General features: G+C 36.9%; 3 protein-coding genes and 1 long non-coding RNA gene across 5 annotated transcripts; 3 read left to right on the top strand and 1 right to left on the bottom strand.

Annotated features, from left to right (window-relative positions):
• Positions 1-230: 230 nt before the first annotated feature.
• LOC141586867 (uncharacterized) lies at positions 231-6,978 on the bottom strand. 2 transcript variants are annotated; one of them, XR_012519635.1, is made up of 9 exons: positions 6,580-6,978; positions 6,392-6,439; positions 5,703-5,783; positions 5,503-5,605; positions 5,039-5,083; positions 3,974-4,060; positions 2,736-2,847; positions 2,155-2,215; positions 231-597 (listed from the first exon to the last, which is right to left on the bottom strand). It is a non-coding gene; the product is annotated as an uncharacterized LOC141586867 (long non-coding RNA). The 2 variants fall into 2 exon arrangements; XR_012519634.1 differs by lacking the exon at positions 5,039-5,083.
• Positions 6,979-7,430: 452 nt separating this feature from the next.
• LOC141586866 (stress enhanced protein 2, chloroplastic-like) lies at positions 7,431-9,032 on the top strand. Its single transcript, XM_074408265.1, has 2 exons — positions 7,431-7,769; positions 8,442-9,032. The coding sequence occupies exons 1-2, from the start codon at positions 7,431-7,433 to the stop codon at positions 8,727-8,729; spliced, it is 627 nt and encodes a 208-aa protein (XP_074264366.1). The 3' UTR covers positions 8,730-9,032.
• A 330-nt stretch (positions 9,033-9,362) lies between these two features.
• Positions 9,363-13,278, top strand: LOC141588195 (uncharacterized). Its single transcript, XM_074409650.1, has 4 exons — positions 9,363-10,497; positions 10,640-12,514; positions 12,613-12,928; positions 13,029-13,278. Exons 1-4 carry the CDS (start codon positions 9,363-9,365, stop codon positions 13,276-13,278), a joined length of 3,576 nt encoding a protein of 1,191 aa, XP_074265751.1.
• An 87-nt stretch (positions 13,279-13,365) lies between these two features.
• Positions 13,366-13,902, top strand: LOC141588194 (uncharacterized). The gene has a single exon (XM_074409649.1). The coding sequence runs from the start codon at positions 13,366-13,368 to the stop codon at positions 13,900-13,902; it is 537 nt and encodes a 178-aa protein (XP_074265750.1).
• The last annotated feature ends 303 nt before the right edge of the window (positions 13,903-14,205 follow it).

Genomic DNA, 14,205 nt, shown 5'->3' with positions numbered 1-14,205 from the left:
TAACTAGTTGTTCCTTCGCGCGCGATGCGCGCGGAGTTCCAAGGCCCATCTCCGTCTTTTTCAAACTATAAAGCTTGCATATAATTCAGAAAGGATTATTGTATAATATTTTCTTTACAAACAATTGTTTCAAGTATAATCCAAGGCGATAACAGAAAAGGACACGAGCTTTTCAATGCTCCTAAATTTAGGATTCCCAGATAATAAGTCTTCATATGAGCTCCAAATCAAGGCAAGAAAAATGTAGTGCTTGCTCCTTTAAAAAACTCGTCATATCAAGTGCTAGACAAGCGTACAACAAATTTCTCCTATTATAACAATCAATATGACTGACATGAAGTTTCTATTAAGTTTAAAGAGATGGGGAAAATTTACAGTATATATAACTCAACTGCAAACGAAAGTGGCAGGGCATCAGAGACCAATACTTCTTTTTCAAGATTAAAAACGTGATGGTCTCTCCTTAGTTTGCTTGGTTGTTCTATTAGAAATGGAAAAAAAAAAGCAACAAATTAAGGACTTAAATCTTTGGTCTTCAGCTTGCCACCATAATAGCTACAAATATATTGTTGGTTGGCCGTGATTCAATATGTGCTCCTGTCAATGAAAAACAAATATTCTTTAGAATGTGTTTGATAAATGTCGGACTGTCAGTCTGTCAGTGAGAAGCATAACCATAGGCTTAACATCTAATTTATTAATTGTCTACAAGAGCAAATAATCTAAGAAAAGGAAAAGATCATGGGTTTAAAATTGTAATGGTAGAGACGTAAAGAATGTGAAAGTTTGGGATTCAATATTTTAAGTCGACTCTAACAACAAATTCATGAAAATGATAAGTCGACTCTAATGGTTTCAACTTCTGATCATTGTACAATCTCTTCAACCTATAAACTATATAACTATATAAGTAAAGGAGATGGTTGAATCTGAACTATACATAAGTCGCACAAACTTGAAGCAAACTCGGTGGTCGGATAAGCAAGAACCACAAATGCTACAGCAGCCTGAACAAAAACAAAACACATGGAGTTTTCCCTCCTTCCCCGTCTTTTCCACTCTCCCCCCTGTCTCTCAACGCTCTCTCTCCTTCCCCCACCCTCCTTCTCCTTCCCTCTCAACTATACTAATTCTCCTATGAAACGATCTCATAATAATCTTATTATTATAAGACCTCTTATATAGGGAAGTACTATGTAGTTCTTTCATTTCATTTAATTTTTCTTTGAGGTCTTTATTTCATCGGTCCGTTGCTCAGTATACTAAGTTGAACGACTAAGTTTATTCTACACTTTCAAACACGTACCCACTATCAGCCACAAGAGTTTTAACAATTTATTCATCCGGAATCATTCTACATGAACTCTAGTAAAAAAAAATGACTTTCGACTTTTCAACCCTGATTATAACCAAGAGCATATCTGTCATATGCAATGTCAATTCCACCCACCTAACCCAATTTCTCTCATTGGTATAGAAATTATGTCAACAAAAACACAAAATCCTGGTAACAGTATAGATCAATCAATTGTCAAGGTAAAATATCATGCAAAAAACAACAATTCGGTTTAGAAACTGTTACTCACGAAAGCAAAGAAGGACGTCATTGACCAAAATCATATAGGAAGAATGCCCTAAACACCTTCTATGATATGCTCTATAAGATAAGAACCTTTATTCCCTAAAAACTTATATGCTTCATTATTATCATTAATAGTATTCACTTAATTATCCAACTTACTCGCCTTATACTGTGGACCTGTGGTTTAGGATTCGTAAGATCATTGTCTTGGCCCTTGCCTTACAATATTTCCATATTCATGTCAAGTAACATCTATATAATATAAATATCACTTTACAAACTAAATAACAGTAATTGAGTTGCTTTCACTCAGAAGTGTCGTGTAAATATCCCTACGGTGGCTGGTGTAGCATGGTTTTACCGTTAACAGTACCAAACACGGAGTCAGCCAACCAGCCACCTTTGACATAGAAATTTGATACACAGACACAATTTTTATAAACCTAAGACGCCGGTAATTTTGAATATAGTCAGATTATTCATTCCCGATCAAGTTACTTCATATTTGGATGAACTTGAAGTCGTTCTGTGAGTTAGTTCAGAAAGATGGGAAATAGAAAGAGGTGGTACACCTGTGAAGCAAAGTGACGTTGCACTATTTTAACCATCTATTTCCTGGAGCTCGAATTCATGCTGCTCTAACCAAACACCGAACAATAATGAGAGTCAATAATCAAGTACATCCAAAGCAATTCGCTTCCTAGGTTAGCAGAGTTCAGCTTCTGAATAAATGTACAGACATTAATGTTCATCTTGATTAGAATAAGAATACATTTTTGTTTACTTGATTCCTGCGATTCATTACGGTCTATCTTCATTCATTTTGTTTGATCTTAATTAAGTTCAGCAAAGGGATTCATTTTGGTTATATCTTAATTCACTTAAGAGGAGGCAAAACAATTATCTATCTTATAAGATCTAACGTCATCATTTCAGACATCATCTTTAGGAATGAAGAATGCAGTTCACTCTTTTAAGTCACCGTTTCTAAATGTTCGTATGAGCCTCAGGTTTAACAATAAAAAATGCATACACCCTTTGTTCCACCCAATCCCTACACATTTACACCCATATGGCTAGCCTCTTTACAAATTTAGCTTTCTGGGGATAAAATCGAGGATAAAAAGGCCGTCACTAAAATTCAGAAACTCACACAGGAAGCTCAATAGTCGAATCCCGAGAAAGAAACACCATCGGCTTCTGGATTCCGAGTAAGATATCAGCGGCCTCACAGTGCATCACATACTGGGCATTCTTAGGATGTTCTGTCAAATAACAAAAAATTGTTCAAAGAACTTTCCTGCAACGCGTGGGCTGTGTTGTGGATGAGTAAGACATACAAATAACATATCAGGCAAAACAGAGCCTTAGAACCAATGAAATACACCACCACCCCATCCAAAAGTGGCTATATATGGCAAGATAAGGGGTTAGGTGTATGCAAACTTACACATGTGTCAGTTCTCTCTAAAATTTATTTCAAAATTACTGTCCCCTTAGGAAATTTAGTAAGGGAGAAACTTGATCATCCAATGTCGCCCCTAGATAATTAAAAATATCACCATCTTCACCACAATAATATTATCTCAGTACTCTTTAGCTTAACTGCTCAATCATTTGTAAGTATTTATATCTGGCAACTCCTACAAGTAAATCCGCAAGAATCTTTACACAATGAATGATCTCTCATTTAGGACCACCTCAACAACAATTAAAACGAACATAGATTCTTTACACAATGAATGATCTTTCATTTAGGACCGCCTCAACAACAATTAAAACGAACATAGATTCCCTCTTTTGAGCTATGACCCTGGCCAATACAACCTCAATAGTAGCAAACAGCGTGCCACTGAAATTACATTTGCCCCTACAAGTAAGGCCGGAAGAATCTTTACTCAATGAATGAGCTTTCATTTAGGACAATTATTGTATGAGACGGTCTTAAAACTATAATATTGTAAGACCTTACTATTAGCATAATTTTCCTTCTTAGAAATTATTGTATGAGACGGTCTTAAACTATAGTATTGTAAGACCTTGTGAACTGATTTGACAGAATGAATCGAAAAAAGTAATAATATTGTAAGACCTTGTGAACTGATTTGACAGAATGAATTGAAAAAAGAAGTAAATCAAAACAAAGGAAAGAGTTTCCTAAAAGGCAATATTTAGATTCCTGGCCCTGTATGCTATAATCCGCCCTCCCCAGAGGTTGGGCTCCTAAACACAACACCCCCCACCCCATTCTACAAAGACATAGAACAGACCAAACTGAAACGACCCTGAGAGGGCAAATAACATCTAGAACAAGCAATGCAATACATACTGACATTTGTTGTAGAAACAAGGCAAATAATGAAGAATCAAGATTAAAGAAAGAAATAATACCTAGGATACCAAAGATACAGAGATCTGCAACCAATTGCTCCTAAAATTCCAGCCGCTCCTTAAATTCCAATCGGAGTACCCTAAATCCTAATTATAGAACAAGAAAGGAAACAATAAAGGAAAAGTTGATGGTAAGGAAGCCAAAGACCGATTAAAACAAGACAGGAAATAATAAAAGAAATTTGATGGCAAGTAAAAACCAGAAATTGAAATGAGTTAAGTAAACATTTAACTTTCAAAACTAAATATGAAGGTAACCTCAACAAAGCCAAACACATACGCTTTCCCTCCCTTTCCCTCCCTCTCTCAATATGAACATGACCAAACAGTCAAGCACAACTCTCTATACCTCCTTCTCCCCATTCATCCATGCCTCTCTTACTCCCTCTCCATCTCTCAAACTTAATATGACTAAAACCAAACACAAACTCTCTACACCTCCCTTATTCCCCCTACATACATTCCCATATCTCTTTCTCCCTCTCTCCCACCCCCGGCTACCTTCCTTCCTCCTACATCTGTTTAAGCAAGCATCAATGGTGGACACACCACATATAATAAGGCAATCTCAACCAAGCACACACTTACTACCCATCAAAATCAAATACTAAGATAAATAATTGTTCTCAATTAAAGAGAGAAAACTGCTCTAAATTTCAAGTATTAGGCGAGTTTCGTATAGAGACGTTCAAATATTCAGATGCAAAGCAGACACGGTTCAAATTAAAGAAATGTAGATGCGTACTATTGCTGAATACACTATTCAAGGGTAGAAAAGAGAATGTGAAAGATTAAAACACGACTTCTGACTTCTGTGAGAGAACTAAATGAAGAATCACATCAAAAAGGAAAATAATAAACAAACAAATATGTCAACGGTAAAGCAATAAAGAATAAAAAGAGATGACCAAGACACTCAAATAAGGAAAACGTAACGACCTGACAAAGACGGAAGGAGTAAATTAAGGAAGATAAAAAACCCAAAGAGATACAACAGTATTCAAAACCCAGCCGGGTTGACCGCTTAAAGAAAGAGAGTTAATCCCACAGCTAATGCAAGATTACCAACACTCTTGCAGTTGTCCCATAATCTTTTTCCTCCGGCTCCACCTTAAATACAAAATTAAACCCTTGATTAAATTTCATAGTTGAGTGTTACTCTCTTAGAAACTATTGATTTGTTACTCTCTCCGTCAGAAACTATTCAGCTATACAAATAAGGCATTTGTATATCAACTCAGCTATAATACCCCATGATCAAAACACAATTCAGCAAAACCTGTGCGGAAATCACAAGCCAATGTGCAAGTGAAATTGTGAAACCCCAATTTTATTTTTTCCTATAAATTGGTGAACACATATGTCAATAAAACTAAGACTATACGATAAAAAGCCAATTTAAACTCCAGCATTTTTATAGGAGGGGCAAGTGTGATGAAAAAACTAAACTATATTGAACGACAATAAGAAATAAAAGACTTAAATAACAATTCTGAAAAATATCGAACAAGAATAGGGTCGGGAAAAACCTCTTAGATCAAAATTAGTATCAATAGTAGACGTCTATCCGAAGTCACCGGAGTGTTGGCTCGTTACCCTCTACAAATTGCCGCCATATTCTATTAGTATTTCCTAGTTGGGAAATTAAAGAAGTGTAAACATTACAATATCACATTGGCTATAAGTAATCAAGAAGACGACAATTATGTGAGGTAGCAAAAGAAATTACCTTTCCGCTCATATAAGTTTGGGAGAGAAGGATAGAAGCGAAAACTGAAAAGCCAATTCAGAAGGTACCTTTCTTAGCTCTCTGGAAATACAAAATATTTCACAATGAAGCATTAGAATATTGACATATTGAAATATACGGAAAAATGGTGATAGATGAAACTGCTCATATAAACTAATGCCTAAACAACTCCCTTGAATAGACAGAGACATTGAAGATTAGTTCTAGCATTAGCTTGACAAAATAATTAAAGATGCACACACTGGGAATGAACCCCTGTGAACTATTGTGATAGAGTATGACCATTTTCTGCGCAGTAAAGTAAGGATGACACTACCAAATACATAGTACAAATTAAGAATTGAAATCAAATTTACACCCTCGTGACTTCTCTAAGAAAGAGAAACTTAAATCTTTCAAAGTTTCTAGGGGAAGATCAAAAAGGCTATTAATCTACCATGTACTAATAAATGTAATTTAGAACTTGAATCAATCAAAATCAATACTGGAATCGATCAAAATCAAGATGATTAATGCAACGATCAGATAATCGTACGACTTCGTTATCAAATCCAAGGCAGTACTTGAATCAATCAAAATCTAAATAGTCAAAAGCAATCAAAACCTAAATAATCATCAAGCAATCAAACGAAAAGTAGCAATAACCAACGATAAGATGGAAGACATACCATTCCAGAATGCCGATGAATAAACCCAAATTAAGCAATCGAACACAACTGCATCACATACGATTAATTATATAAGTGAGAAACAAAATAGGCTATGGGGAATCATCAATAACTGTAGCCTTAAACTGAGCAGAATTGCAGAAATTACGGGAATCAAATTGTAAGCTGGAGAAATCGAGTTTGTTCACCTGAGTTTGTTCGGATCGCAATTGAAGGAGAAGGAAAATAAAAGACAAATAATTTTTGGTTAGCAGAAAGAGGCGATGAGAATGAAAGAATAAACAAATTTAGGTTAGCAGGGAAGAATAAAGAGGAATGATGAGTGGTAGAGAGAAGAAGATTGTTCATCACATGCCAAGCACGGAAAACACTGCTCTACTGTTCAATGTAGAGTATTTTCCAATGTTCATGCATTTAGAAGGGTCTTAGATATACTTACCTTTCACCAAAAAATAAATTATTTTAATTTTTAGGAAATTAGTACTAGCTTGGCTTATACAAATGGAAGTACATGTATACTCCCTCTGTACCACTCATTAATTATCAACTGGAAATTTGTTAGAGGAATAAGATATTACGAGTCCACGATACTCTACTAAAGTGCATATTACCGTATGTCCGTATGGCTCCATCTCATTTCTCATTATTAAATGTTTATTAATTATAACGTGAATTTGAGGAGTTTTGGTGAGCATAGGAGTACTAGTGGCTTGGCGTGAAATAATTGAATCTCCACAATAACAACATAGTACTACTACACTCCATATATAATTGTACATACATACACGCTTTGAATTCAACAAAGCCCTCCTGAAAGCAACATGAGAGAGCACCATAAAACAAGCACGTAACCAATCCTTCCTCCTCACATTCCTTTAGTCCCTTACCCCTATCGTGTACTTTTCTAATTCCTCAAATTTCCAACTAAATAGGATTCCTTTAATTTACTTCATTTATCTTTTATTTTATTTTATTTTTCTTGGCTCTCTATTGGATTCTAAAGAGATTCTATTTTCTTCCCATAATATCATTAGCCATCATGGCATCTATATCCTCGGCGCGTGTAATACACTGTGAGTTGCAGCCGCCTAAACAAGCAGCAACGCCGAGGACAGGTTTGGAGAGCCCTGACCAAGTGAAAATAATCCTACAGCCGAGGCTGTGCACCCTTAGATCGTATGGACCATCCGATCGCGAGGGTGGTCTTATCAAGACGTTGGCACGATCAAAGGATGTTGGAGGAAGTAATAATAATAATAATATTAGTAGTAATGGAAGGGAGGAGTTGATGTCACCGTTTTTAGCAAACTTGTATGAGTATATAGAGAGTAGTAAGAAGAGTCAAGACTTTGAGATTATCACTGGTCGTCTTGCCATGGTACGTCTATTTCTTGCTATTACTCCTTAATTATTTCCTGCTTTTATGTCTACTTTAATTTGTGGCTACATCTTCTTTATCACTTGTACATTTGTTGAATATATAAGAGTAGTAAGTAAAATAAGTATCATTCTAACATCGTGATTTTAAGGAACGAAATCCAAGGAATAAACTTAAAAATTGGCAGTTACTAAAAATTATACTCATTGAAATATGGTTTTTAAAGTACGGGTAATTTTACTTTACTCCATCATATACAAAATCAATCAAATAGAAACGAAAATGACGGAATTTCGAATAGGTACCACTCGCTACTATATACCGCAGGATTGTAGATAAGACTCTTTTGCCTAACCATTTGCTTGGTGGAATTATGTGAAAAGGGAGAAGGCAATAGTCCTTGTCTGGTTAGTAATTTAGGTGAACGAATGGGAGAGAACAGATCGAAATTGAAGTTTCTTTTTTTGTCGTATAGTAAATTAAAATCACATTTTAATATGTCCCAATTATTTGTTAGCTTTTTTTTTATTCTCTGTGATGGTTATTTTAATTAAAGGCAAACAAATGATTAAGACGGAAAGTAATATTAGAATGAAATAGCTAGTTTGAACTTTGAACTCTTATAAATGTATTGTACTAACTAAGAATTGGGTGTACATATATACATACCAGATAGTGTTTGCTGCGACGATATACGTGGAATTAGCAACAGGCAACTCAGTGTTCAAGAAGATGGATTTGCAGGGATTAGAAGAAGGGTTAGGAGCGTGTTTAGCTGCTGTTGCTTGTGCAGCGAGTTTTGCGTACTCAACCAGTGCTCGCAAAAAGGTTGGCCGTATCTTCAGCATCAGCTGCAACGCCTTCATTGACACTCTCATCGACAACATTGTTGATGGCTTGTTTTTCGATGACAGTGATGCTGATGATGACCAGTCCCAATTTCCTGGTCAAGATCTTTGAGATGAACTGTTGGCACTGTGAGACGGTCTTAAGTATAAAAGTTGTGGATTAAATGTGTTAATGTGTAATTGACGGAAAGATGGGTAGACGGAGCCGTCTCACTGCATTTGAGAAATTGTGTTATTCTAAATGTATTAATATAATTATAGACCAAAATATACATAGGTTGGAGGATTATGTAAAATTGTAAAGATCGACTAATTAGGTGATACGGACTTTAGGAAGGTGGCTATGACCAATACTCGAAAGTCCAAATACATTTGTACTGTAATACTAATAATGATAACCCTGCTTATATTTTCATTCATGGGTTGATGCTAGAGTTGCAAACTTACAATGATTTACGTATTTTTCCTTTCTCTCATACTATTGGTATTACACGTTACAATTCCTTGGAATGTATACTTAAACGACATTGATACTAGAATTGGTTAAGAATTTGGCCAAATTAACCTAAAAAATTGTCACTGTCACATTGGTGTTTATTCAATATAAGTTTTATAGTCTAAATTAACATGTTCTAGTTTCATAATGAACATGTATATGTAGGGAAATATCCGTAAAATTCCCTTAAATATTAGGACTATAACGCAATATTAACATGTGATTAATTGTAAGGATTTGGGACTAGATATGGAATCACCAGAATTTTCTCATGGTATTCAAAGAGTGCCGCGTTCCTGCGATGCTCACAAGACTAAGGATATGAGTGATATTATTGGGATACCGGTTATTGATTTGAATAATTATGTTGAAGAACCATCCACTTCGTCGGGGATTCCGGTGGAGAATGAGGAAGGCTGGACTGTTGTTTCAGGTAAGCGGACTCAATCTCCTAAGGAACCCGTCCCTGAGCCTAATCCTAAGAAGCTTTTACAATTAACTGATTCTGATGTTTCTTCTGAAATCAAATATTGGGAGTCTGCTGTGGTCTGTTATGTGTTAGGGGGGAATCCATCCTGGGAATCTCTTCACAAGTTTGTTGATAATCTCTGGGGGGAACATAAGTTTGATAAAATATCCTTTTTTCCTAATGGTGTCTTCATTGTGCGTTTTCCTTCCATGGAGAGTCAGTCTTTGGTTCTGCAACAGGGGTTTCCGATGTTTGAGAATAAACCGCTTGTTGTTAGACCTTGGTCTGAATCTTGCAGCCTTTTGAAAGAACGGGTCCAGTCTGTACCTATTTGGTTAAGGCTTTGTGGTTTGCCTCTCATATTTTGGAGCCTGTCGAGTTTGGAGAAACTTGTTGGTCTGCTTGGGAAATTCCTAAAAAGAGATGCTGCTACTGAAGCTAAGACTAGATTAGGATATGCTAGACTGCTGGTTGAAGTGGAAATTGGACAGGAATTCCCTGCAAATCTGAGTTTTTTGGATGAGAAAGGTAATGAGATCAGTATACAGGTAGAATATGAATGGAAGCCTACTGTATGCTCTACTTGTAAGGGGATAGGACACACACATGAAATGTGCAAGCCTCCTAAACCTGCTAGGCAGGATGTGAGACCTCCTAAACCTACTGCTAAACCTCCCCAGAAAGTCTGGAGGCCGGTGCAGAAGGTGGTCAATCCTCCAGTGGTTTCTAGTGGGCCTGCAGCAACTCCTCCACCTTTTGGGGGTGTCACCTATCATGATTCTTCTCTTATCACCCCTGTTAGTGTCTTGCAGCAAGTTACTAGGCAGGAGCATCAGAGTGGGTCTACTATGGTGTCACCCAGTAAGTCATATGCTGCTGCTGTTTCTGCAAGGGATAAAGGGAAATCAAAAGCAAGTGGGAGTCAATTGGTAACACCTATCAATATTTCTAATGGATAAGTTTGGCTGCTGGAATGTTAGAGGTATTAATAGTATTAATAAACAACTAGAGGTTAGGAGATTTCTCAATAATAATAATGTTGGTCTTTATGGTTTAGTTGAAACCAAAGTGAAGTTGCAAGACTTCTCTAAGGTTCTGAATAATCTGGGTACACATTGGCAAGGGGTTAATAACAATGTGTTTCATAATGGGGGGAGAGTTTGGCTTATTTGGAATCCTGGTTTTTATAGTGTTACTATCTTGTCTGTTAGCTCTCAAGTCATTTCTGCTAAGGTGGTTGAGAATGGATCTGGAGATAGTTTTTATTTTAGTGTTGTGTATGGTTTCAATGAGGATGATTTGAGAGGGGAGCTATGGGAGCATTTGTCTACTTTTCATGATAACTATCCTGGTCCTTGGGTTGTTTGTGGAGATTTCAACAATGTTCTCCATTTCAATGAGAGAATTGGAAGAGAGGTGACCTGGAATGAGATTGCTGCGTTTAGGGAGTGTGTTGATTATTGTGGGTTGCAGGATTTAACTGGAAAAGGGGCCTTTTTTACCTGGAACAACAAGCAGAGTCCTTCTGTTAGGGGTTTCTCTAGGATTGATAGGTTCCTTATTAATGATGATTGGATGGCTAAGTATCCTGATGCTTATGTTCATTTCTTACCTGAAGGATTATTTGATCACAATCCTTCAGTGTGTTTCAGAAGACAGGATAGGCTGCCTAGAAAGCCTCCTTTTAGGTATTTTAATATGTGGAGTATGGATGAGCATTTTGCTGAAATAGTACATGCTACTTGGGATATTACCATTTCAGGGACTTTGATGTATACCTTGGTGCAGAAGCTTAAACTGCTGAAGAATCCTTTGAAAGCCCTTAATAATAATAGGTACTCTGATATTGAGAAGTCTGTGGGTGTGGCTAAGCTGATACTTGAGGATTTGCATAAACAGATGCATGACAATCCTACTTATTTGGCTATTCTTGCTGCTGAAAGGGAAGCAGCTACTTCTTATGAGCAGTTAAGTAAAATGCAGCATAGTTATTTGGCTCAAAAAGCTAAGGTAGAGTGGATAAAGTATGGGGATGAAAATACCAGATTTTTCCACTCTCATTTAAGAGCTAGACATACTCATAATAGAGTTATGACTATTAAGAATCAGGAGGGGGTGATGTGTTCTACTCCAGAAGATATTGAGGAAGCTTTTTTATCTTATTACAAAAATCTTCTAGGAACTAGTAAGGCTACTACTCCTGTTCATTTTCCTACTGTAAGGACTGGTCCTACTATTCAAGATTCTCATGTTATTCTTCTTCTAGCTCCTGTCACCACTGAGGAGATTAGAGATAGTATTTTTTCAATTCCTTCCACAAAGGCGCCAGGACCTGATGGGTATTCGAGTCAATTTTTTAAAGATGCATGGGAAATTGTTGGGCCTGATGTCATTGCTGCCATTCAAAACTTCTTCCATCATGGCCAGTTACTTAAGCAACTCAACACTACTACTCTTACTTTGATTCCAAAAACTTCTCAACCTGGGAGTGTTCTTGAATTTAGGCCTATAGCCTGTTGTAACACTGTCTACAAAGCTATTGCCAAGATTCTTTCCAATAGATTGAATAAAGTTTTGCCTGAGATAATTAGTCCCAACCAAGGAGGGTTTGTGAAAGGGAGGAGTATTGTGGATAATGTTCTCATTTGTCAAGATCTAGTTAGACTATATAATAGGAAGGCTGCTTCTCCTCGCTGCTTGATTAAAATTGATTTAAGAAAGGCCTATGATTCTGTGGAATGGTCTTTCTTACAACAAATGCTTGAGGCTTTGAATTTTCCTCAAAAATTCATTCAGTTGGTAATGGCTTTGTGTGACCTCCCCTACTTATTCTCTTCTTTGTTAATGGGAGTTTATTTGGTTTCTTTAATGGGAAGAGGGGACTTAGACAGGGTGATCCCATGTCTCCTCTACTTTTCACCCTCTGTATGGAGTATTTGTCACAAATATTAGGGGTGGTAGCACAACAAGATGGGTTTAGATTTCACCCTCTATGTGGGCACATCAGATTAAACCATCTTCTGTTTGCAGACGATTTATTACTATTCTGCAAAGGAACTGAGCCTGCTATCATGTGGATGCTCAGGGGGTTTGCTACTTTTTCAGCTGCTACTGGATTGCATTTGAACAAGGATAAGTCTGAGATATATTTCAATGGTATGTTAGCTACTCATATGGATAATATCATGCAGGTCTCGGGGTTTCATAGAGGTACTTTACCCTTTAAGTACTTGGGCGTCCTTATTTCATCTAAGAAGCTGACAAAATCTGAAGGTATGAAACTAACTGAGAGGATTGTTGCAAGAATCAGAGGTTGGAGTGCTAAATACTCTCTTATCTTTGGGAGGTTAACCCTTGTTCGATCATCTGTCTACCCTTCATTCTTATTGGGCTACTATTTTCTTGATACCTAAGGGCATTATGAATAGGATCAATGCTCTGTGTAGAAACTATCTGTGGGGAGGCAGGGCTGATTATATTAAGGCTCCTAATGTAGGGTGGGATACTTGTTGTATGCCAAAAACTGAAGGTGGTCTTGGTCTTAAGGATAGTTGTAATTGGAATGTTGCGTTGTTGGGTAAATATGTGTGGTGGCTTGCTTCTAAAAAGGATCATATGTGGGTCAAATGGGTAAATCACGTGTATATGAAAGGGCAACACTGGTCTGATTATCAAGCTCCTCCTGACAGCAGCTAGTCTTGGAGGAAAATCACCTCTATTATACAAAAATTCAAGCAAGCCTATCTTTGAAGATAGGTGGCTCAATTCGATCTTCGATATCTGATGAAAAGTGGTTATGATTGGGTGAGAGGTTTTCATACATCTGTTCCTTGGTGTCATCTGGTTTGGAACACTCTGAACTTACCTAAGACATCATTCATTTGCTGGGCTATTATGCATTGTCGATTACTTACCAAGGACAGATTGATTAGAATGGGAATGAATGTGGATCCTTTATGTGATATATGTCGTGTCTGCTCTGAAGATCATCAGCATCTTTTTGTGGACTGTTCTTATTTCCTCTACTATTTTAAATTACTTCTGGATTCGTTGAGGCTAAATGTGCAGCCTGCTACTGTGGCCCACTGGTTCTCTAATGCCAGGAATGTTCCCAAGTTGCAGAAGAGAGTATTTGGAGCTACCTATGTGGCTCTCCTTTATCAGATTTGGATGTGCAGAAATGAGGCTAGAGTGTCCCAGTTTGTGAGGAGACCAGAGATTGTAGTGCAGCAGGTGCTCAATGGTGTTAAACTGAGGTTTCAGCGGCTCAATGTGAGCAAACTAAAGCATAGAGATAGCGTTTGGTTTCTGAGTTTATAGTTTTTACTCTGATTGTATAGTTTCTTATAGCTTTATTTTTGACTTATAAGCAAGATTGTAACACTTTTTGAGTTGATTCTAATATACTTAACCTTTCCCAAAAAAAAAACATGTGATTAATTGTCATAAACGAAAAACAAGAGAAAACGATAAGAGAATAAAATCAACCTCGGGTCATTATGCAATTCGGCCTAATGAACAGAAATCAACGTAGATTTCCTCCTAATTGTTGCACCCAAGATCGTCTGAGACTATGCCCCTTGTGCTAGAAATTACTCTCTAATTGCCTTGCAATATTGAGAG

This window comes from Silene latifolia, chromosome 6, assembly GCF_048544455.1.
Source record: "Silene latifolia isolate original U9 population chromosome 6, ASM4854445v1, whole genome shotgun sequence".
Taxonomy (NCBI): Eukaryota; Viridiplantae; Streptophyta; class Magnoliopsida; order Caryophyllales; family Caryophyllaceae; genus Silene; species Silene latifolia.
Note: the sequence above shows the minus strand (reverse complement) of the source record. Positions and strands in the feature narration are given on the sequence as shown.